The 24,302-nt window shown below is 45.1% G+C and overlaps 2 protein-coding genes across 17 annotated transcripts in view; both read left to right on the top strand.

Annotated features, from left to right (window-relative positions):
- vwa1 (von Willebrand factor A domain containing 1) overlaps nucleotides 1-3,440 on the top strand; it is a 9,691-nt gene extending 6,251 nt beyond the window's left edge. Inside the window, exons 3-6 of the mRNA XM_031868694.1 lie at nucleotides 417-752; nucleotides 974-1,249; nucleotides 1,431-1,703; nucleotides 2,481-3,440. Of these exons, the coding sequence (XP_031724554.1) occupies nucleotides 417-752; nucleotides 974-1,249; nucleotides 1,431-1,703; nucleotides 2,481-2,509 (914 nt within the window). The 3' untranslated portion in view covers nucleotides 2,510-3,440. The remainder of the gene's footprint in view (nucleotides 1-416; nucleotides 753-973; nucleotides 1,250-1,430; nucleotides 1,704-2,480) is intronic.
- Nucleotides 3,441-4,238: 798 nt separating this feature from the next.
- Nucleotides 4,239-23,505, top strand: LOC116395178 (ral GTPase-activating protein subunit beta). Of its 16 annotated transcripts, none has more exons than XM_031868821.1 (33): nucleotides 4,239-4,371; nucleotides 5,396-5,616; nucleotides 7,165-7,367; nucleotides 7,487-7,653; nucleotides 7,754-7,940; nucleotides 8,164-8,295; nucleotides 8,476-8,654; nucleotides 9,263-9,331; nucleotides 9,790-9,941; nucleotides 10,291-10,531; nucleotides 11,137-11,172; nucleotides 12,009-12,210; nucleotides 12,292-12,459; nucleotides 12,555-12,669; nucleotides 12,821-12,968; nucleotides 13,104-13,168; nucleotides 13,289-13,427; nucleotides 14,629-14,756; nucleotides 14,904-15,086; nucleotides 15,205-15,353; nucleotides 16,297-16,484; nucleotides 16,615-16,718; nucleotides 16,857-17,012; nucleotides 17,171-17,236; nucleotides 17,678-17,887; nucleotides 18,169-18,327; nucleotides 18,501-18,669; nucleotides 18,933-19,055; nucleotides 19,167-19,303; nucleotides 19,408-19,516; nucleotides 19,683-19,761; nucleotides 20,522-20,670; nucleotides 21,418-23,505. In XM_031868821.1, exons 2-33 carry the CDS (start codon nucleotides 5,440-5,442, stop codon nucleotides 21,609-21,611), a joined length of 4,683 nt encoding a protein of 1,560 aa, XP_031724681.1. In that variant the 5' UTR covers nucleotides 4,239-4,371; nucleotides 5,396-5,439; the 3' UTR covers nucleotides 21,612-23,505. The 16 variants fall into 16 exon arrangements, with proteins under 16 accessions (XP_031724681.1, XP_031724680.1, XP_031724679.1 ...); XM_031868820.1 differs by having other exon boundaries at nucleotides 14,620-14,750; XM_031868819.1 differs by having other exon boundaries at nucleotides 14,620-14,756; nucleotides 16,860-17,012.
- Nucleotides 23,506-24,302: the final 797 nt, after the last annotated feature.

Below are 24,302 nucleotides of genomic sequence, written 5' to 3'. Positions count from 1 at the left end.
TATATATATATATATATATAGAGAGAGAAAGAGAAGAAAGCTCACAAGGGACACCTCAGTAATGATACAGTATATACTGCAGATGTAAGACATGATGCATCGTGTGAAAAAGGACTTGTGCTCAACAAGCAGAAATGCACCAGTCCTTGCTTGGTGCCTTAGGGTCTAATCACAGATATCAATGCCTCTGTGGCATTAGTTATTTTGTTGCAGGGCCTCACTGGGTTGGCTATTTCAAGTTGTCTTGATTCAAGCGCTACGAATGCATCCAGAAACCTAAGTCTGGCTCTCCGCGTGGGTGGCCGTCTGAAACCCATTTTTAGCACCGCCTTGTTCTCTTCGTCATGCCGTCCTTTTTTTTTCTCTGTGCAGAATTACGAGCAAACTTCATTCATCTTTTTCTCCTTCCCCTGCAGAGATCATCCGAGCCGAGCGCATCACCGTCCGCGACGTCGCCACCGACTCGGCCACGCTCCAGTGGCGGCCCGTCCTGTCCGGTTTGACGGGCTACTACGAGATCCGCTTCAGCTCGCTGCCGCCGGGAGAAGCGGGAGGCGGTGGAGAAGGAGGAGGAGGCGGGACCAGTCCGAGCACCAGTGGTAGTCAGTACCAGAGGCTGACCCAGTCTGCAGAGTCCAGCACTGCCAGGCTAACGGGCCTGAAGCCCGACACCACGTACACCGCCACGCTGACCCCGGAGTCCAACGACCAGGCATTCAACACACTCTCCATCACCTTCAAAACAAAGCCAGGTTGAAAAGCCACATTTTTGCAAGACCTGAAATGCTACTTATTAACTGGAATTAATTCATTTGAAGTGTGCCATCTCTATCTTCTTGTTTTTATTCTATTCTTCTATTCTAGTTAGTATGAAATCATCCATCCAATTATCAATCAAGTTGAATTAAATTATCATGGGGAGGTTATTCTCCTCATACGATCTCACACTTACTCACTGTTTTTTTCCCCCCAGAGGTGCTGAGCCCCGCCGTAGTGACGGTCTCTGAGTCGGGGCAAACCAGCGTCCGGGTGAGCTGGGGTCCCTCTCAGCCGGAGACGGTCACGAGTTACTACGTGGAGTACTCCGCCCTGCCCAGGGGCAAGCTCCACGCTGTCACTGTGGGCCGGACGCAGAACTCCACGCTCCTCAGGGACCTCCAACCAGACACCACGTACCTGGTCACGGTCAGTGCCCGGCACGCCTCGGGCACGGAGAGGGCCATGTCCGTCAAAGTGTGCACCCAGGAAGGTGAGTCGCGCGAAGACAAGGCGGTCGAACTCGATGATCAAGGGTCCATATATACTGCCAATTATCCTAATCCCACGCAGCCTAGCCCTTTCTGTGTCTTCTATTTCAGATTATTACTAGCAGGTTCCATTCAGGTTTGAAATGTACTCTGGCTAACGACCGGTGTGGTCTTCATTTGCAGTGACTCCGGCCCTGGCAGACCTGCAGCTGACCACGGTGGGCAGCGACGCGGTGCAGGTCGACTGGAGGAGCAGCCCGGGCTCTCTGAGGGGCTACTGGCTCACCTGGGAGGGACGGCAGAGCTCAGTCCCCGGCCAGCGCTCCTTCTATTTGCCCCCCGACTCCTTATCGACGCGCCTCACACGCCTCCCCCCGGCTACCAGAGTGTGTGTGTCGCCCATTTACCGGACGGCGCGAGGGGAGGGGCTGTGTTGCACCGCACAGTTCAATTCAAGTGAGTGGTGACAGGGAGCGCGGACGTTTTCACGCCATGAAGTGAAGTCTTAGAGTTGGTCGGGTCCATATTTTGTAGGGATAGTGTGGGAAATTGACATATTTGCTTTCTTTGAGAGAGTTTAGCGTTGACTACGCAGCTTGAGCCAGGATGCAGTTAGCCTAAGTCTAAGCAAAAAAAGTCTGACATTTTGGAACATATGAATCAGTTACTGATGAGAAGATTGATACCCCTCTCACACTAGTTGCCAAGCAACCCAGCAGAGGTTCAACACATTTTTCTGGACACGTACCCCTCCATCAAACTAGTGATTTGTCGCTTTTACACAAAGACTTTTTGTTAATCAGCGAGCCTGTTGAGGTGCCTGTAGGGGGATTTAGTCACATATGGACAGAGCCAGGCATGGATAAATCAGTCAACAGTTTAGTTATTGTAACTTCTTTCTACCGGAGTAATAATCCCTAAAATAATTTTTTTTTAAAATGTAATTCTTCATTACTGTGAGCATCACAAATGACATTACATTCAGCTCTCATTTCATCGGTGTGGACGTAGAACTCATAGACACATTAGACACATGTCATGAATATGTTTTTCTCTAATTGGAGTGAACAGCCCCTCTAAACAGAAACATGTTTATGTCGGACTGAATAAATGGCTCCAGATGAGTTCCATTTGGCGGAGTGAAGAAGATTCACAACACTTTTACTTTTGCCCAAATGTTTCAATGTATGAATGTCAACGTCTCAACTTGTCCCCCCCCTCTCTGTTCTTTAGATGCATTACCATATGGCTACCAATCATAGCACCCCCTTCAGCTGCTAGTGCTCCCTACCAAACATGGAGGCACGATGAAGGCAAGAAGAATGCTGACTTTTCCTCCATAATTCTTTTCCGTTGCCTCTCCCCTCTGTGGATGTCATCCAGGAGAGCCGTGTGGTTTGGCTCACTGAGCACTCATGTGGAAGCCATAGACACTTGAGAGTGGTCCGGAACAATGTGGCCACATGTTGACTGCTACAATGTGCAACACAGAGGACTATTTGCTTTTCCTTTTTTTCGTCTCATCTGGTTTACACCTGTAGTAAATGTATAATGTTACAGATTAGAGTTGCAAGCATAAGATGATTTTTTTTTTCTTGCAGAAACAGAGCAGGGCGTGCTGGGAATGTTGGATATTTTTACGTGGCTTGTTCCGGAGAAGGGCTTTGCACCATGTGTGGGCCTCATGCCCAAATCCTGCTAACACACAGAGAACATCTGATTTGAATTTATAATGAATGCTTACAAGTTGTACTTAAATTACTTCTCTTTCAGCACATGCTTGACACTAGTGTGCAAGGGAACGTCAACGCCAGGTCCCTAATAACAGGGTCTTCAGTATTGCTTTGAACAGAGCGTCCACACAGATGCTGGGTTTGACACAAATGCGCATGACGGAGAGTAGCGTCTGTCCGTGGACATGGATCCATTATTCATATTTATTAATCAAGAATCATGTAAGTATGATAATTAATAGCACACAGTATTTACAGACATGCTGTTTACATATTAAGACTGTTACCTTCTTTTTAAGCGAGTCTCTGCTGCCCCCTACTGAAAGCATCCTAACAGGCTTACAGCGCGATCTTTTACTGGTATTCTCTTAGAGCAAATGTATTGTTTGATGTTGGTTGACCACTATTGAAATTTAACATTTGTCATAGAAAAAATGCAATAAAGTCCTTTAATAATGTTGTTTGTACTATGTGTACTTAAAAATGTATTATTATAGTACAATGTAGCATTGTGGACAGAGATAAGGACTAACTCCACTGATTTTACTGAGTTTATGAGTCGCGAGGTGTACTGAGCCAGTGAAAACATTTGTATGTCTTTTGTTGCTCTACAGGAGCTTTGAATGATTTAGCAGGCAGAGTGGGTCTAATGAAAGACTTTGGGAAGTGTAGGATACAGCATTTTGGGACTTTGACTCATTCTTGGGACTAAAAATCTGGATATTTTGGCCTCTGCTGCTTCTAATGAGACCATTATTTTTTCATCTGTCTCCTGCAAGTCCCCTAACTATTTGCAAATGCAATATTTAATCAATAAAGCCCCCCTTTAAATCACTTAATAATGAAACTGTACCTCATAGGGACTACATTTATCAAGAAAATTAACATTCATAATAACACTATGGAACCAGTGTTGGTCTTAATAATTTCTTCCACATTTTGGGAAATACAACAATTCCAAACTAGAACAGAGTACTCAGAATAGTCTAACCTATATTATAATTTATCAGAGTATATATCTTTTTTGAAAAGTTTTTGTAAAACAGTGGCAAATATGAAATATAAAACAGTGGCAAATATGAAGACAAATATTGATTTGTCATTATTTTTCCGAAAGTACCCGAATGGGCGCAAAGGATGATTTCGGGCGGATGGTAGGTTTCGGGAGACCAGGAGCACCTGAAGGCAGCATCGGGTCTGATGCAGTTGCTGTATCAGTCCAGTAGGGGGCGACAATCTACACATCCTGTTTCCCGTTAGCTCATCAAGCTGCAATAGCCAATCCTTGACATTGCGAAGATGGACGCTGTTATGGTGTAGACCAGGATACATAGAAAGCAAAAACGGCGAGTTTCAGAGGTCTGTTATGACAACATTTCCAGTTCGTACAGGTAAATTTAAAAAAAAAAACTTGGTTACTTAGCTAGCGAGCAAACGTTTGCGTGTTTGCAAAGTTAGGTAGTTAGCAAAATGACAGCCAGCTCAGCTACTTAATGTCAACGAACGGGCTAGCGAATATGAGCTAAACTAGCTAGCAACGTCGGTCCAACTAAACACAGCGTACTGTGAGATATCTAACCGATACGTTAGTGCAGCCTCTAGTCTAACCCAGAGAGACAGACGTGTTACACAGAAGCCAGCCAGCACTTAACGGCAGCTAATGTCATCGGCAAGGCGAGGAAGATGTTTTGATGTCAATGCTAGCTAACGTTAGCAAGCTAATCATTTTGAGAACCGTTTCCTGGTTGTGATTCCTCGGCTTGTGACCAACCCGAGGTTTAGGACACAAGTGGACCTTGACTTCGTTTCAGTTTACAGTACGCTAAATGCAGCAGGTATTTAAATGCTATGTAATGTCAGCATTAACACCTTATTGATATATCTAAAAGGAGAGAACGTAACGTTAACGGAAGCAATAGCATTAAAAACAAGCTGGACTGTTGGATGGGTCCTGTTTCCTGTCAAACTAACGTTATAGCCAACGTTAATGTTACACGAAGTGCACGTCTTCCGACTCTTTACACGGTTTTATCTTACGCTATTCATTTCGCTGTGCTTGTATTGCGTCAAATAATAATTTACTATTTTTGTCGTGTTAAGCTACGCGTTGATGCAAACGCAGTACGTTTTAATCCTGCACCAAAATACACTAGCTAGCTAAGTAAGATGAGAGTGAATCCGTTAGCGTTAACCAAGTTAAAGTTATAATGATTGACGGACCTTTGATAGTCGTCAAAATAATATAGCACTCTCAGGCAGGGTTACACATTGACAGCTTTGGAGAAGTGTTCTCACAAACAGAGGCTACAGCTGTGTTGGTGCTAGATATTAGCTAAGTAACGTTAGCCTGTACCTACTTTCCGGTTTTCTCAACTTCACTCCCTACGTTGACTGCAATAACTTGTGTGTATGCAGGTGGAGGCAGGAGGTGTGAGTAGAGTGCAGCAGACATCGGCAGCATGTATTCTGAGTGGCGCTCGCTGCAGCTGGTGGTGCAGAGTGACCAGAGCCACCTCAGCGTTCTGCACTCCTACCCCACGAGCGTGGGCACGGAGGTGGCCAATGCTGTGGTCAGGCCTCTGGGCACGGCGGTGAGCCCCGTCGCCACGGAGAACATCCTCAAGACGGACAAGGAGGTGAGAAAACACTGTTGTACTGCAGCTCCGTGGACACCACACAACGTTTATATGTCGTGTTGATGCTCCGGAGAGCCTCTCAGCTTCAATAACTTATTCCCATAAGATGTATTTTAGACAACAGCAGTTCGATGGTCTGTACTGATTAAAGTAAAAATATAAATTTCAAGATATTTTTGCATGTCGTTCACACTGGGTGATATGGAGAAAATCTAATAACACCATATTTTTTTTGACCAAATACCTCGATGTAGTCATTCCTCTTTGGTATGTCATTATGAGGTTTGCACACCTAGCTTCAGGCAGTTGCCCCCTTTTGTATCTGCCCTTAACTTGTTTCAGTACACCACGCATCTCACCAGGCTGCCTGACAACTTTGGAGCAAAGACCAATGCTGTGTTGGATTTATGCTTCGTGTCATTGTGTCATGATGTCGCACGCACAGCAGGATTTATTCAAGGACCTCTCTGTATTTGGGTTCGTTCATCAGTCCCTTAATCCTCAGCGGTTTCCCAGTTACCGCCGTTAACATCGTGGAATGATGCTACCACCGCTGTGTTTCACTATGGGGGGGATGATAGTACGTGTGTAGACCCCGATTTGGCCCAGATGGTTGACAATCAAACAAAATAGTTAATTTTTCTATCTCATAAGATCAGAGTCCCCCCCCCCCCTTCATGCTGTTAAAGTCTATTTAAATGCCATTAAGCAAACCCCAGTCGGGCTGTCATATGTCTTTGGTGGAGCTACTCCAGCATGTAAAGGAGTGACTGTTGGAGGGCTGCAGAGATAGCTTCTGTTTTCTCTGCGGGAGATGTAGGCCTGAAACACAACAGACACTTCCCCTTCACATTCCATGTTAATGGAAGTGAGCACAGCTTGGTTTGTGATATGTGTGTTTATTTTCTTTACATGTTGTGCGTGGATTATGCAAAAGAATACCTTGAAAATGGCTAGTGTCATGACTTAGAGCCTCTGAGGCACTCAGTGATAAAACTATGTTGGTGTGTTTTAATGAGGATGTCCTGAGCCCCTCTGTAGACTGGTTTTGATAAAAAAAAGAAGAAGCTATAAAGCAGCTGTCTCCCTCATGCTCTGATAAAACACTGGATCGTCTGCTAATACACAACGCTGTGAGCAGGTGAACCGCACAGCTCTTTGCTGTCGTCTTTGATGCATTTACACCAGTGTTTAAATGTACCATTGACTGGAGGATGACGATCTGGTTTGTCGTGCAGCGCTTGTCTTTTGAATAGCCGCTCTGTTTCTGATTTAGCAAGAAACTGCATACCATGATTTGGAGAGTGTTGTTATTGCCGTCATCATCTTGCTCTAAAACTTTGGCCTTCCTTGTTATGAGACAGTAAATCAAGATGTGCTTTAGTCGCTTGACATAGAGCAGACGGAGATATAGCAAAAGAATGGCAGAATATGACACTGTTGAAATACGTTTCGGGAGCTGTCGTTGTCTCCCTCATGTGTCATAAATCAATAACTTAGAACTTATTGAAATTCACACAAATTCATGAGAACGGTTTGGGTTCCTAGGTGAAATGGACCATGGAGGTGCTGTGCTATGGCCTCACCCTGCCCCTGGAGGGGGACACCGTCAAGCTGTGTGTGGATGTGTACACAGACTGGATGATGGCCCTGGTGTCGCCCAGGGACTCCATGCCTCAGCCCGTGGTCAAGGAGCCCAATATGTACGTCCAGACCATCCTCAAGCATCTCTACAACGTCTTTGTGCCGAGGTACGTCAGAGAGAGAGACACCAATCTCACTTGTGTTGCCTGCTGTTTTCTTTACTCTTTCTCTCTCCCTGGTTTCCTCTGTAATCCTCTCATTTCCAACTCTCTGTCTCCCCCCCCAGGCCGGAACAACACAGTCTAAACCACATCAGGCTTTGCCAGCAGGTTCTGACGGCGGTCCAGAAACTGGCCCGAGAGTCCGTTTCCATGGTGAGGGAAACCTGGGAGGTGCTGTTGCTCTTCCTGCTTCGCATCAACGACACATTACTGGCCCCGCCCACGGTAGGAGGTAAGACCCGCCCCTGTACTTACACAGCCCCCTCTTGCGATACTTACTGAGCTATTAACGCTGATTACTAAAAAATCAATAATCCCGTAATATCTTTCAGTCGGGGTGGCTGAGAAACTGGCGGAGAAATTGATGGCCGTGCTGTTCGAGGTGTGGCTGCTGGCATGCGCCCGCTGCTTTCCCACGCCGCCTTACTGGAAGACGTCAAGGGAGATGCTGGCCAACTGGAGACACCACCCTCCTGTCGTGGAGCAGTGGAGCAGAGTGGCCTGTGCCCTGACCTCCAGGTGAGAAAGGCAGCCGCTCAGCTTCACCTCGGATCTAGTGCCGGGAAAGCGTGTTGAGAGGTTTGATTGGAGATAAGATAGTTTGTTTGTCCAACCTGTTTCACTCTTGTGGAGAAGCAAAACTTAGTGGTATATTAGTGGTTGTAATAATGACAATAGGAAAAATGTCTGTATGCTCTACTGAGTGTGATCTGTACATTCCTGTCTCGCTCCTTCAATCCAGGCTCCTGCGCTTTACCCACGGACCGTCCTTCCCGCCTTTTAAAGTCCCCGATGAAGACGCCAGCCTGATCCCTTTAGAGATGGATTACGACTGTGTGGCACAGACGTGGTACCGCTTTCTCCACATGCTCAGGTGCACAGACCCTCATTTCTATGGGTTCTAACCTGAAATGAATGGACACGGATGATTTTTTTTTTTTTTCCATGTTTGGTCAGAGAAGCTGGAGCACAGAAGTCCCTCATATCTCCCGCTCACCGTAAGCTTCTTTTTTACTTAATCTGTGAATTTGCTTATTTCTCCGTTTGTCTCCAGCAACCCGGTGGACCTGAGCAACCCTACGATAGTGAGCACCACTCCCAAATTCCAGGAACAGTTTCTCAACTCCAGCGGCTTGCCTCATGAAGTGGTGCTGCATCCCTGTTTGAAACAGCTGCCCCAGATTTTCTTCAGGGCCATGAGGGGCATCAGCTGCTTAGTGGACGCCTTCTTAGGTAAGAATGAAAAAGAATCGCTCAGTCACTGGTCATTTAACCGCGAGTGTTAAATGACCAGTGAAAACGCACATTTTAGCCAAAGTACTAGAAAACGTGAGCGCTCCATGATGTTGTGTTGTAGAGTTTGTTGTTCCTTCCCGCTAGGCAGCTACCTGCTTCAGTTAGGTAACCCATCACATTCACCATGCTTCTGCTGTCGTTATGATTGTAGGATGGACTGACTTTCCAAGCCTGCCCTGCAGAACATGCAACAGAGATGTTACTCTGACAAAAATAAAGTGTTAATTATGATCTCAATACATAAAAATGCATTTTCTTACTGTAGTGAAATCAATGAGTCTTGGAGGGGAGGAAAAAATATATAAAAAAATCTAAAATGCCCACATTGTTTAGAAAAGGTTACACAGAAGTGTAAAATCTAGTAATTAGTAAATCTAGTAATCTAGCAGTGAAAATGGTAATACGCACTGAAAGTCATTTAAAGGCTGTTAATCTGGGCAGTACTCCTTGTCTAACATCAGGATGGAAGATGTCAAGTCAATAACATTTGTTGAAACATTTGAATAGAAACATGCCGGTGTGATTTGTCTCTCTTTACACTGTAGGTGTCTCTGTTGAAAAGAGAGATGTACGGGAGAGGGTGTTCACTTTTTGTCCAGTGCTGCTCTCTCATGGTACACACATCAGCCGATGCATCGTATAATGCAATGGGCCTATTATTGGTGGTGATGATATTATCAACTGGGCTCAGTCTTTCTGTAGCAAAATGATACACTTCCAGACATTCAGATTAACCTACGAGATCATCGAGGAGGGGTCTCTTGCGGGCGCCTAAAGTCAATCAAGATGGATGGATGTCAATTACTGCTGATTTGTGTCTAACCATTGTCTTGCATGTCTACCAATGACTACCATTGATGATCACAGACTCTGAAGCTGCTTCATCTTCTTTTCTTTAACAATAAATACGGGGAAAATTGCTTCAAATGAACAATGAACTTGTTAACCATAACAAGTTCTGTCCTCTGGAGATGTTGGGGGATGGAAATTTGTTTTTTCTTCTTTGCTAATCAGAAATCTCTTGACGCGAACTAACTTTAGCCCCCAGCTCATCCTACCTTCCTGTCGACAGGTATATCCCGTCCCAGAGCGGACAGCGCTCCGCCCACCCCAGTCAACAGGATGAGCATGTCTCCGCCCCCCTCCATCACCAACACCACGCCCCCTCACAGCCGCAAGCAGCGGCACGCGGTGGTCAACAAAACTACCAGCAAGAGCTCCATCGTAAGTTCAAGCGTTGCATCAAGCTGCAACAAATAGTAAGTGCAGAGTTAGAAAAAGTCTAGATCTATACTGTTATTACCTTATGGTAGCAGGCGTTATGTTTTTAGGTTGTAAGTCTATGTGGTGCATTCTGTGAAAGAGATTTCTCAGGAACGCCGGTACAGAAGCTCAAATATCCACCTGCACTCTAGAATGAACTGACTTTACTCTGGTGGTCCCATTCTCGTGATATCTGAGGAATGGCTGGAGCAGATATTTTGTTAATTAAAATAAATCTTCTTTTAATCTGTTAGTGCCATTCGTCATGTTGTCAGCAGCCTAATCAGATATTCCCCCCCCCACCCTGCAGGGCGGTGGTAGTCAGCCAACCAAAGCATCCCAGCAGCAGCAGCAGCAGCAGCAGCAGACTTCATCCTCCCCGACCCTGCTGTCGAGTCCCAATCAGAGCAGTTGGGAGACTCGGCCCTTGCCGGCCCCGGCGCGGCCGAAGGTCAACAGCATCCTCAATCTGTTCGGCCAGTGGCTGTTCGACGCCGCGCTGGTCCACTGTAAGCTCCACAGCGGCCTCAGCCGAGACCCCAGCATGACCGGTAAGACGTGAGGCGGTGGTTTACAGCGTTTCTTCATTTTGTGCATGGGCAGGTGGGTGTTTCGTTGCCGTTGATCAGTATGTCGTTTTCGTGGAGTTCCCTGTGTTTTTGGTGTCTGTTATTTTATTACTGTGTGTCTTTGGGATTTCCTTTCCTTTTTTTTTTTCCCACCATTTTCTCTAAAACTTCTTTGTGCCTTTTTGTGTGGGTGGAGGGCTTGGTTAGAAGTGGCCTGGTATGAGATTTCCATCTGATTCTAATTCATTTACATCTACCAACTTGAGCTAGAACTACATATAGACTGTAGTCATACGCTCAGGTCTTCATACAGCCATTCTATTCACAGCACACACACACTACTTAGTGTTTGGAAAGACATTTGGCTCCTCATTGGCTCTTAATTAATTCTTCTCTCTTTGGTGTAGTGTCCTGCATGTGTCTGCCATGTCTTATTAATGTTAAAGAACTGTAATGGGTCAAAGGTCAAAATGTATTGAGGAGAACGAGAAACAATAAGAACACAATTCATGCTTAATATGAATTGATCCCAAAATATTGGCTCTGCTTTGATTTTGTGTCTCTCCACTATTTCTGTTATCTTGCAGCCTCTTTTATCCAAATTCTCCTTTCTTATAAATCTTGTAAGTAGGAATGGCAGCTTGTTTTGCCTCACTTGATTTGCATTTCTTGACAAATCTTACCCGCTTTTTTAGTTGAGTTTCCTCATGATCATCGCCATTATCGCCATTGTTTTCTGTTCCCACTGCCTGTCATACATCAAAGTCCACCAGCGTTCTCTCAGTGTTCCTCCAAAGGTGATGGACTGGCTTTCACCAAACTGACCACTTGTCTCGACCATAACGTTGCCAGTTTGTGACAAACGCCACCTCGTTTTTCAGTTCTCATTTTCTTGTTGCTTTGGGTCATACTAATCCTTATTATTTCCTTTCAGACCCCTCAATGTCAGCATTAATGTTTGGTTTCTTATGATTTACTTTTTGTATTGTCGGTTCACTTGAGTTTTGGTTTTATTGGTTTGGTGCCTCAATGCATGACCTGGATGTTCTGTACCTTGGGTGACTGTCATATAAGTGCAATAGAGAGGGAGCTGACACATGGATTTTGCTTAGTGGTCTTGCTGTTGAAAAGATTTTATTACCAGCGCAGTAAACTCAGTCAGATGTTGTGCCAGCAACAGGAAACTCTTTGTGTCAGAGTTACCTTCTGAATGATGTGAGTGTGTGTTTACTGTCATTTAAGTCTTTTTTTTTCTCTTGTTGTGAGAGCGATTAAGTGTCTGCTTTATGCTGCTTTCTTCCCGTCTAATTTAAACTATGTTTCCTTTTTTTTATTGTGGTGTGCTTCTAGTAGCTACATGTCTTCGTTTGCCTGTTTCTCATACTTGCATGTTTTTTACTGGTGACAATATTACAATTCAGGGTCCCTTTCATTCTCTGCCTCTTCGCCCTCTCTACAGCGATAGCCACTCAAGTGGGTCTGGAGCTGAGACGGAAGGGTTCCCAAATGTCCACCGACTCCATGGTGTCCAACCCCATGTTCGACGCCAACGAGTTCCCGGAGAGCTACGAGGCGGGACGAGCCGAGGCCTGCGGGACTCTCTGCCGCATCTTCTGTAGCAAGAAAACCGGAGAGGATATTCTGCCCGTTTACCTGTCCAGGTAAGTCTCAGTCCCAGGGAAGAGGATTTAGTGTCATTAAACTGCAACACTTTGAGTATTCCTCTCTCTCTCTTTCTGCAGGTTCTACATGGTCCTGATTCAGGGTCTCCAGATCTCTGACTTTATCTGTAGACCAGTTCTGGCTTCGATCATTCTCAACTCTTCCTCTCTCTTCTGCACCGACCTGAAGGGCATCAATGTGGTGGTGCCCTACTTCATAGCTGCGCTGGAGACTATTGTACCAGACAGGTTAGACTGCTTTTGGATTGGTTGATGTGATTGATATGATTTTTAGTGAGATTATTCTTCAGAGGTTTTGAGAGGATGTGTTTGGGTCTCAACAGGGAGCTGTCCAAATTCAAGATGTATGTAAATCCCACCGACCTGAGGCGAGCCTCCATCAACATCCTGCTCTCCATGCTGCCATTGCCGCACCATTTTGGCAACATCAAATCAGAGGTTTCATTTTTATTTTTTTAACATCTTCCACCTAAGTGCAGCATTTAGTACGTTTCTGGGTTTGCAGTGTAATTTCAATCCCTTAGCTTATGTGAAAGCCAGTTGAAGTTGAAAACGTCTGGTTGTTTACCATGTTGATGTGGCGCTTTAGGTTCTGTTGGAAGGGAAGTTCAATGAGGAGGATGGGTGGCCTCGTGACCAGCCCGTGTCTTTCCTGTCCCTGAGGCTACGTCTCGTCAACGTCCTCATCGGAGCACTTCAGACGGAGACCGACCCCACCAACACGCAGCTCATTCTGGGTATCTCATGACGTCTTTACTTTGCCTCTCCATATTGTTTACGCAGTATTTTGCCGACTTAAACCATTTTTGGACTGTTTTGAATCTATATTGTTCTATGTATTGTATAATTATTCGCCGCCCCTCCCCTCTCAGGTGCAATGCTAAATATTGTTCAAGACTCTGCGCTGTTGGAGTCCATAGGTGCACAGACCGAAACGGTAAGGCTCCGATCACTGCTGCTGTCTACTTACGAACGTTTAACACGTTACAAGGCTAGAAGCAGTATGACGGACCGGACATCAAGACCACTGTGTGTGTTTTTTTGTGTGTGGTGGTAGGGGAGCATAGACGGGAGCACCGTGAGGAGTCAGAGTCACAGCCGCACCAACAGCGGCATTAGTTTCACCAGCGGGGGCAGCACGGAGGCCACCAGCCCGGACTCCGAGCGCCCCGTCCAGGCCCTGCTCCGAGACTACGGTAAGACGCACCGCTGTCCTCCTGCTGGCTGAATTAACACCAACCTGCATACTTAGCTCGCTAGAACGTTCCTTCATATGATCAGTGCCTACTCGCTGGTCGATGCACAAAACATGTAACTTGCTGGATTAACACATGTGTTCTTCATAGCTTACGTGGTTAAAGTGGTACGCAGAGTTAAGAAGCGTTGGGTAAAATGCCTTTGTGGGTGATGCCGACGTTATTTGCTGTGCTGTTGTAAAGTTTGGAGTGCCTGCTAATTGCCTTTTTTATTGCCTAATTAAATGCATGATTTTAAAAGAGTGTCTTTTCCTCTGTAGGGCTGAGCGATGTTTTTTTTTTAAATAACTGATAATGGCCACACCTTTCTAGCTACTTTCACTTAACACTGTGCTGCTTATGGGTGAGTTTGTCCAGCAGGAAATAGCAGTGTTCCTGATTACATTGTGTTGTGAGGCTCAGTACTGGAAAGCAAAAACCAGACATGAGAGTGAGGCAATTTGTAGGTAATCTGAGGAAGTGCATGGTGCTGCGTCTACTATTGAATGAGAACGCTGCAGCTGGCAGCAGCTAACATCGGGGCCTGCAATGTAATCATATCGAGCAACTCCTCACCGTCAATGTACGTCCACTAAAAATAGAAGAATTCAAGTTGTATATGTACGGTCCTTTCCATAATGTTATCAGACAAATATAATAACAATCTAAGCCTGTCCGTGTTAATAACAAGCACTTTAAACAGACGTACATTGGCGGTGAGGAGTTGCCCGATATGATTACATTGCTGCCCGTTTAGCGGCTGCCGGCTGCAGCGTTCTCCCTCAATACGAAACGTGTCGTCACTTCAACACAAAAAACATACCAAAGTTACCCTTAAAGTGTTTTTTAAACTTTTATCAGATTGGCCTGGTTATTAATATATTCAGTCAGTTTGCTGACTACAGCATACATAAAGTTTTATTTTCTTTCAAAGTCAGAACGTGATCGCTCGGCCCTTTTCCTCAGCAGTGTGTCCACTGTCTATATTTCAGTCTACATTGTGTGCTGTACTGACTTCAAACTCCTACTTCAATGCATGTTTTCAATATCTGATAACAGGGGCATTTCCCTCGACATTTGAGCTGCCTTGCCTGAATCCTGCTTTGCTCTACTCTCTGCGGTGTTTGGTATTTCGGGGTGTTATATGGTTTAGCTCTTCCAGATACGGCGGCAGGCCTGCTGGTGCGCAGCATCCACCTGGTCACCCAGAGACTCAACTCCCAGTGGAGGCAAGACATGAGCATTTCACTGGCCGCCCTGGAGCTGCTGGCCGGGCTTGCCAAGGTAAAGGTACAACGTCCAAACGAACACCACAGAGGGTTACTCAGTGTGACGGTCTGCAATCATCGCCAGTCTTGGTCTATCGCTGCACTTTACAAGTGCATGAAATGAAGAAGTTTGAAGCTGATACTTTTTGTGTGTGTATGTCTGAACCAGGTAAAGGCGGTAGTGGACTCTGCGGACCGTAAACGTGCCGTCAGCTCTATATGCGGGTACATTGTGTTCCAGTGTAGCCGTCCAGCTCCCCTTCAGTCCCGAGACCTCCACTCCATGATTGTAGCTGCCTTCCAGTTTCTGTGCGTGTGGCTCACTGAGCACCCTGACATGCTGGATGAGAAGGTACGTTCAAAAGATAAATTCAAATTTCCCTTCCCAAACTTCTACCAGAAGCACACATACAACTGGATACCATTACCACTTGCTCTGAGATTCGGTCCCTTTTTCCTTTCTGGATCAGGATTGTTTGGTAGAGGTGTTGGAGATCGTGGAGCTGGGAATCTCGGGCAGCAAGTCCCGACAGGAGCTGGAGGTGCGACACAAAGGGGAGAAGGAGCACAACCCGGCTTCAATGAGGGTGAAGGACGCTGCCGAGGCGACTTTGTCCTGGTGAGATTCCTCAAAGTTTCTACAGCACGGATCTTAAACTACAGTTTGTTAATATGGTTAAGGAACACTTTATTTCTCTCTGCTCCGTCTTTTGAGGGTAAAAAAGGAAAACATTTACATTTCATATTTGTTTCTGAATATACAAGGAATTTTTCAATAAAGTTGTCATGCGCAAGGATATCTATTCTATCAGTTCAAGCTTTTTGATACTTCCAGCACCTTATTTATGATAAGTGCCGAGTGGAGCGGTGGTTATCCTGCATTTGCATTTTCATAAAACAGTAACCATCACCGGTGTCATGGTTACATCCAGACTACAGCACAAACGAGCTATCCGAACACGAGCTTTCTAGCCATGACGGCTCCTCCTTATCTGCGAGCATTGACACTTATGTTGATCTGCACAATGGCTGTTGACAAGCTAGCAAACAAATGTCCTTTGTGGAAGAAGTGCAACAGTACTGCTCATGTGGCTTTGCATGCTAAATACTCTGCAAACTGACACTAGGTCAGTTGGCTAGTCAGCTATAGGAGTCAGAATTCAGAACCGCTCGCCATGACCCAGATAGCCAGGCACACAATACACACTGTATCTAAAAAAACCCTGTAACTTTTGTCTAACTCGCACTCCAGACAATAACTAAAGGAAAACATAGTACAATCAAATCATCGCAATCATAAAAACATAGCTGCAAGTTTCAACAATAAAATGTTATGATCAATACATTTGAACATCACTTTTACATCATTTTTGACTCCAAAAACAATGTTGCAACTTTGTATTTTTGTACGTTTTAGTCGTCGTCCTAAATTATGTATTTGTTCTATATTTTCCTGCTGACACAGTGACCTAGTTTCCCCGGCTTTTCCTGCTGGACCTCCACACAGCACACAAGTATATCGTGCTGTGCCTATTGACCCAGTTTGCTTTGGTGTTCCCCAGTATCATGCAGGTGTTGGGGGCCTTCCCTTCCCCGAGCGGACCGGCCTCCACCTGCAGCCTGCTGAACGAAGACACCCTGATTCGCTACGCCCGACTCAGCGCCACAGGAGCCAGCAACTTCCGCTACTTCGTCCTGGACAACTCGGTCATCCTCGCCATGCTGGAGCAACCTCTCGGCAACGAGCAGAGTCAGTAGCTTATCATCCCGTAATACCAGTCCATTGAATGTAGGAGTAGGCACTGTATCACCTGTCATGTTCCAAGCACTGGTTCAGTAAAAATCAATTTCCAACATGCCTTCCATGTTTCTCCATAAAGACCCCAGTCCATCAGTGACGATCCTGATCCGAGGGACGGCGGGCAGACACGCCTGGACCATGCAGCTCTTCCACCAACCCAGAGGAGCTCGGGCCAATCAGAGGGTGAGATCACACCGTGGTTCGCTGCGTCACGAAAGACAACGATGCTAAACCCCGACACCACTTCAGAGAGTTTTTGCTTTGGTCAAAACCTGATGACGCCTCTCTGCTCCCCGTCTGTGCTCTTCTCTCCTTCTACAGCAGGTGTTTATTCCAGAGGGCCGCCCCACACCCAACAATGGCGTGGGCATCAAGTACAACGTCAAGCAGAGGCCCTTCCCCGAAGAGGTGGACAAGATACCTCTTGTCAAAGCTGATGTCAGCATTCCTGACTTGGATGACATCGTCAGTAAAGAGGTCAGAGTCGCATCCTGTCATTGATCTTGTATCCACGTTATGACGAATAATTGATATATTCTACTTCAAGCACAAGCTGACACTGGATTGTTGTCGTGGCTAAACTAGAGCCTGCAGTACATTAATCACTCCTACTGTTCGCTATCGTACAAACTCAGGTGGGTTGTATGGGCTGGCAGGATGATTCCAGAGCTACAAGTACACTGATGAGTTATTTCCCACACGTGAGTTGTTGGAGAGGTGAAATTCCACTTGGGTGTCTCCTGGAATAGAGGGTCAAATCATCTGGTTTGGTGGAAAGCATATGAGGATCACAGATGGTGTACAGTTTCTCAATCCATTACAATACCTTTGCAATCATTTTGAGCTTTTTACTCCAAAAACCATGGTCTGAACAATGACCAGAGTTGAATCAGCACCTCTCTGACACTGTGTTAAGAAAGTGAACATTAGAAACCTCAAACATGCTGAACTTTTGGAGCTGGGTTACTGGATTGGATTGAACCGGTTTAGCTAATAATAATGGTCACCAGCAATCAGCTTTGGGAGGTGACACTTGGACTGTGGGACTTTGTGGGTTCATGCTCCATTTACACAATCAAGTGCCGTCCATCGGCCACAGCCACCTAAAAATGCCCCCCCCTCCCTCTTCTTCTTTTCTTCAGCTGGAAGTTCAGCATGACAGGCTTCGTATTCTGATGACAAAGCAGATAGAGTATGAGGGCACCTTGGAGCGGCACAGCGAGGAAATCTGGAAGACCAAGCCTTACCCCGACCCACAGACAGACTGCAAACCCCCTCCCCCCTCGCAGGAGTTCCAGACAGCGCGCCTCTTCCTCTCCCACTTCGGCTTTCTGTCTCTGGAGGCGCTCAAGGTTGGTCAACATCATTTGTGCGATCGTGGCTGCTGAGAAACTCTCTTGGATTGAAGCTGCAAAAACACATTTTCTGCCAACATCAAATCCTCCAGCTACTCCCACTGAACTTTAATTGGCACTTTTACATTGTGATTCTATTAAAGTCTGTGGAATTATATTATATTATAGTGGTAATGATGCTGTAATGTATGGTGTTTTTGGTCATATATACATTCATAGTATTGTTGTTTTTAATGTGCTTAATTTAGAATGCATGTGTATTCATTTATTATTGATAGGAGCCCAACAACAGTCGTCTACCTCCTCATCTGATTGGCCTGGAGTCATCGTTGCCGGGGTTTTTTGATGACATCAGCTACCTGGATCTGCTTCCCTGCCGACCGTTCGACACCGTCTTCATTTTTTATGTGCGGGCTGGACAGAAAAGCAGCTCCGAGGTGAGTTCACAACAGATTCCGTAGAAAATCGATGCACTGTATAACCAAATTCCCCTTTTATTTCATTACAATTGGAATGAAATGGCTTGAATTTAGCTTGAAAACGTACAGATGTTGGACCTCCGTATGTGTATGAATAAGAAGGAATGTGTCATTGTGCTCGTGGCGGTCAGATCCTGAGGAACGTGGAGTCATCGTCCAGCGTCCAGCCCCACTTTTTGGAGTTCCTGCTGTCCTTGGGCTGGCCTGTGGACGTGGGACGCCACCCAGGGTGGACGGGTCACCTGGACACCAGCTGGTCCCTCAACTCCTGCTCCGACAGCAACGAAATACAGCAAACGGGTAAGTTCTAAGCTAACTACTGCATCGGCTGTGAGGAAGACTTCAGAAGAATGCACATCATGGCATCTGTTATTTATCTGCATGTTGGATATATTTTGATTATTTATTTGATTGTTTGATTTCTCCTAATTACATTTTATTGCATTCTTATTTAGTGTTTTCTTTGTCTTGAGTATGTTTATAGACTGATTTTGTTTGTGTTTCTTGAAAATTTTATGAATACATTTTAAAAAGTCGATGTTGAACTTTTTCTTCCGCTGTAGAGGACGCAGCTACTCCCGAGGACACGGGAGGCTCAATGTTCAACGGGGAGAAGAAGGTTTTGTACTACGCCGACGCTCTGACGGAGATCGCCTTCGTGGTTCCGTCTTTAACAGAAAACTCTGGTCAGTCTTCTCTACGTTGAGCATGAGTCGATAGATGCTGTAATATGATGAAAACCCAGCGAGGGATTCAGGGTTGACAGAGTGGTTGTTTGTCCCTCTTTGCTTCCCCAGAGGAGTCCTCAGTGCACAGTGACTCCACAGTGGAGGCAGACACCAACGCTGACCTCGTGCCTGGTTCACTCAAACAACCCAATCTCACCCTGGAGCTGTGCCCCAACCACTCTGAAAACCTGGAGTCTGCCAAGAAGGTAACGTTTGGCTCACGTCAGTGTATGCTGACGGCACGGATTAGGATTTCTAACGGTTTGATTTGCTTAAACTCACCGTGTGTTGTGTTGTGCTGTTTCTGCAGCTGAGTCCTTTGGTGAAGACAAAGAGGTCGTCGACTGGCAAATCTTTCCCACCACTGGGTCCTGAGACGAAGGTGTTTGTGGTCTGGGTGGAGCGCTTTGATGATATCGGTATGCACATACTTCATTCTATCTCTTTTTCTCTTGTGCTGTCAGTAAGTTACTCCACACAAACCAGTTTATTAAAAACTACTCTGTAGCCTTTGAAAGGTAGCTGTAAAAATGTGTGTGACCAGTGAAATTGAGGTACATGAATGTGACTGTTTTTTGTTTTTAGAGAACTTCCCCTTATCTGATCTCTTGGCGGAAACCAGCACGGGCTTGGAAGCCAGCATGAGCAACAGCACTTCCTGCAGGTATTCAGACGTTTATACTCAAAGCACTCTTGTTTGCTGCCAGTAAGGAGAACATACGGTTGGTGAATTGGTTTTGATCAGGTGCAAAAATGAAGAGAAAACTGCAAAACATCATGTGCGCTCACATGCAGGATAACAAACACACACACAATGCAAAACAGGAAGTACAACATGCAGCGTTTGCAAAAGGCAGGCAGAGAAAAGGAGCTGTGGCAGAGCTGTGACCGCGGTTACAGACTGCTTCGTCGTGAGGACGGTGGATGGATGGAGGCTTGTGGCCTCAAATGTCAAACTGATTTAAATGGCCTGTATTTAACCAGATTAACAATGCCTTGTTATCTGGAGGCGTGTGATCTGATCTGATAACATCAACAGTTCATTTAATTTAGTGAGTCGTTTTCTGAGCTGCCGGGGAATCCTCGAAAGATAATGGACGCTTGGCATTTGTGAAGATTGATGAATTACATTTTTCCTGTTTCCAAAGCAAACTAAGAAGCTATTTTGTGCAAATAAAGAGGCGAGAACGGCATCGGAGGACAAGTTTACACTTGAGATCAGTCACGTTTCACACGATTACAGTCTGATCGATTAAGATACACGTTACAGAATAAGGTCTTTTTGTATAAATGTGGTGTTTCGTATTGTATCGTGCCACCGTTTGTCAAAAAGGCTTCTATTACACGTTCATTTATTGTTGTAGTTTGTTGCAACTCACCTACATCTTCGTCCTCTGCGTTTTTGTGAACTGTTCCCGCTGCAGGTCAGGGTTACTAGAGAAGGACGTTCCTCTCATCTTCATCCACCCCCTGAAGACGGGGCTCTTCAGGATCCGGCTGCATGGGGCCATGGGTAAATTTGGCATGGTGATTCCCCTGGTGGACGGCATGGTGGTCAGCCGCAGAGCACTAGGTAACAACTCGTATGGCTCTCTCTTTCTTCATCCCTCCCGAGCATACGTTTCATTTTTGTTCCTCGTCAGAAAGAAACAGGCAACACGTCTCAATGCATAACAGGGTTTTCCGATGGGACTCTATTAGGATCATTGATGAGCTTACTTAAATGAGAATAATATGCACACACAGATATTTGGTTTAAATACATTGAAAACGAGCTGCATTTCATTTGTTTTTCAATGCAGAAGTTATGGTTTGTAGCACAAAGAAGGCTGTAACACAAGGTGTTGTATTCACAAGTTGAACTTGTGTCACACGAGCTACAGTCAGTTAAAATACAGAGACAGTCTGTGGAAATGTCCTTGTTTAGCTGTACCATAAAAGAAATGCATGCAAGTATTTATCTCTCCTTTGCTGACAGAGAACTTTACCTTAAAAAACATATCGAACCTCATTCTGCTCGCAATGCACGTAATGCCACTCTTGGCCAGCAGGTGGCATAGTTGCAAGCCATGTTTGATTTTGACTTTTTCAATCATAAATGCACAAAAAAATGAACATAAATGTATATATATATTTAACTTTGTCCCTTTAGTCAAAGCAGTTAGTAAAATGTTTCCCTCTCTTATTTGGTGCTGTGACTCGTCAGTTGTAAAAGGATTCATTCACATCACTTTTGTACAGTTTCACAAAAACCTTCCCGTTGACTGCTTTGGCCTGACGAGCTCCTGTGTTTGCCCCCCTTCCCCTCCTCCCCCTCCAGGGTTTCTCGTGCGCCAAACGGTCATCAACGTGTGCCGACGGAAGCGTCTGGAAAGTGACTTGTACAACCCGCCTCACGTGCGGCGGAAGCAGAAAATAACGGAGATCGTCCAGCGTTACCGCAACAAGCAGCTGGAGCCTGAGTTCTACACCTCGCTCTTCCACGAGGTGGGGGAGGGGAAGCCTCACCTTTAACCCCCCCGCCCGCACTGTCCTAACACTGGCGCGCACACACACACACACACACACACACTCTTGTCCTATACTCACACACCATTTACAACTGTGCGTGCATGCATACACACACACACACACACACACACACAGAATCTTTATATTTATACTGTACTGTTTTGTTATTTATATGAATACATATATCAACACTGTCTGCCTTTGACTCCGAGAGCAAAGTGTCAAAAACCATGCCACAGTGGGACGCGCCTCATTTCTGTGTCGCAGCCACTCGCTGAAGACTCGGACAGCTGAAGCTCAGCAGCGACTGTCTTCTCTTCATTTAGTGTTCACGCTTCGTGGCAAAAGAGTTCCTGCTTGTCATTAACTGCAATACAAGTTACACTGTTGGCCTTTCTGAACTTGTAAAAAGCTTGTCCTTTTTAAACCCTGTGTGTTCATGACGGTTTGCTAATACAGAGGTCGTGCCCTTAATCCAGATCTGCATATCTGTTTTTGTTTTAGTCAGATTTCGGGGTTGGATTTTTGCCAAGGAGATAAAGACGCAAGTGTTATTAAAAAGAAAAAATAAAGAAAAGAAAAACTGTTTTGTAGTATACACAGCTGCTGCTGCCGTGAGGCAAGTGGCTTGAAGAGAACAAGGTGATGGAGAACATTAACCACTGATCTGATTTTACAGAAAACAAATTGTCATCCACTGCTAAAGTCTTCCTCCTCGTGCGAAAACAAACGCATTCGGCCATTGCAGCAGCTGACTGAGCACGCCGATTTTTTGCCGTTTCTATATTTTTTATTTTCCAGATGATTTATAGGACTCCTGCGTTGTATTACTGTACGCGGGTGTCATTTTTGACACCTGCGCCGGTCTGAAAGTAGTCCCATCTCGCAACAGCCACTGCACTGCGTGTGTGTGTGTGGGGCCATATGTGTGCTTGTTCAGCCAGTCAAATCATTTACACTACAAGGAGTCATAGTGACTCCTAAAAAAGACGAGCCCATACACAGCATTTAGAGATCTGGGAATAACCCTAAAACTGGTTTACTCTTAGCTTGGTAACATTTTAATTTACTGATGAGAGCAGTCACAGAGCTCCTGGAGTTTGCACTTGACGTTTGCAGGGCTGATATGAAATGACCGCAAAAGACATTTTAGGTATGAAAGAGAATATGTAACTTGTCAGAAATATTCAGTTTTGGATAACAGAAATGTGCAGTTTTGACATCACACATTTTTATTATTTGTTTTGCTTCACAATTAGTCTCACTTCTGTTTTCTCACTGTACTTCTGGTTTTGATTCGAGCCTGTAACAATGTGAACTTATTTATCACAGCGACGAAAGCAGGGCGAACACCTCTAGTTCATTTGTTCTATTGGAGAAGTCTTAATGCACTGAGCACGTTTTGTGTTTGTTTTCTATTCCCTTTGGTTACCGTACATGTCTTTTTGTACTTTGGTGCATTTTTGAAAGCAACCCCCTGCTGAAGGAAGAGTTTTATCTTGCGATCTATGAATGAAGAAGAGGCGCCTGCAGTTTTGTTTTTTTAACCCATCATGTCTAATAGTGCGACTCACTTTTTATGACAGTGCTTTGTGCACGTGCCTTTTTTTTTTTTTTTTTTTTTTTTTGGGAATATGCTTCAAAAACTACATACAATCAGTCATACATTGTATCCTATGTTACTCCTCTGATGTTTGATCATATTTAAAGATTTGCCATGTACAGAAGCGGAGGATGGTATGTAAATATATGCTAGTGTAAGGCATTTACAAGTTGTCTGTTGCATTCCTCATCCGTGAGACGGCGAGAGAAGTTGTGTATGTATGCAATTACGTGTGGGAGCATCACAATGGGTATTGAATGTAACATGCATCAATTAAAACTATTGACATTTTAATTTGTTTCTCCCACTCCTGTTTGACTTTTTCTTCACAGGATGGATCTCGGTTACTTTTAGTAGTTGGAGACAAAATTACACCTGAATAAAACGTTAACGTTTTCAGTTATTCTGTTATGAATATTTGCAGCACGTGCGTAATGTGGTCTGTGGCGTTAAACGGTGGTCGGGTGTGTGCGCGAGCGCAGTGAAACAAAGCCGGATATTAACTTGATAACACCGCCGGCAGGTCTGGGTCCAGGCCCGTGACAGTAAATGTGCCTCCATGCCCTGAAGCTGTGATGACATATGTTAACATACTCTGTTTACCGTAACTACACGTATTTAATATAGCCGAAGAATAACAGTCATAGCTGTTCGCATTGTTTGTATACTGTATACACCAACGACAGTTGTTCACAAAACTGGTTTGAATTAAAAAAGTACCGTTTGAATTCATTAATACTGCACCAAAAAAAACATCATCCAAACGAAACATAATATTCGGATTTCCGACGGACATAAAATCGACTCGACATCCAGCTGTAGCGCGAGACCAGAAGCCCTGAAACGTATGGAGGCACGAGACTCAAATGAGCCCGCGTTCAAAATTGACATATTAGAGTCGAAATGGGCAAGTCGGTGCTCCTATAACAAATTACAAATGAAGGCGGTTTGTTTTTCTTAGACCTGACCTCGTGCCGGAGCGTGTTACCCATTAGAAAGAGAGTTGTTCATCACATTAGCTGCGCTTGTTGCGCCGCTATCCACCGGAGGGCGCTGTCCTCTTAAATTACTAGCTAACGTTCGCTACAGGT

The sequence above is a fragment of the Anarrhichthys ocellatus genome, unplaced genomic scaffold (assembly GCF_004355925.1).
Source record: "Anarrhichthys ocellatus isolate YVR2014 unplaced genomic scaffold, GSC_Weel_1.0 scaffold44, whole genome shotgun sequence".
NCBI lineage: Eukaryota > Metazoa > Chordata > Actinopteri > Perciformes > Anarhichadidae > Anarrhichthys > Anarrhichthys ocellatus.
The sequence above is the reverse complement of the archived record's forward strand: the minus strand, read 5'-3'. Positions and strand labels throughout refer to the sequence as shown.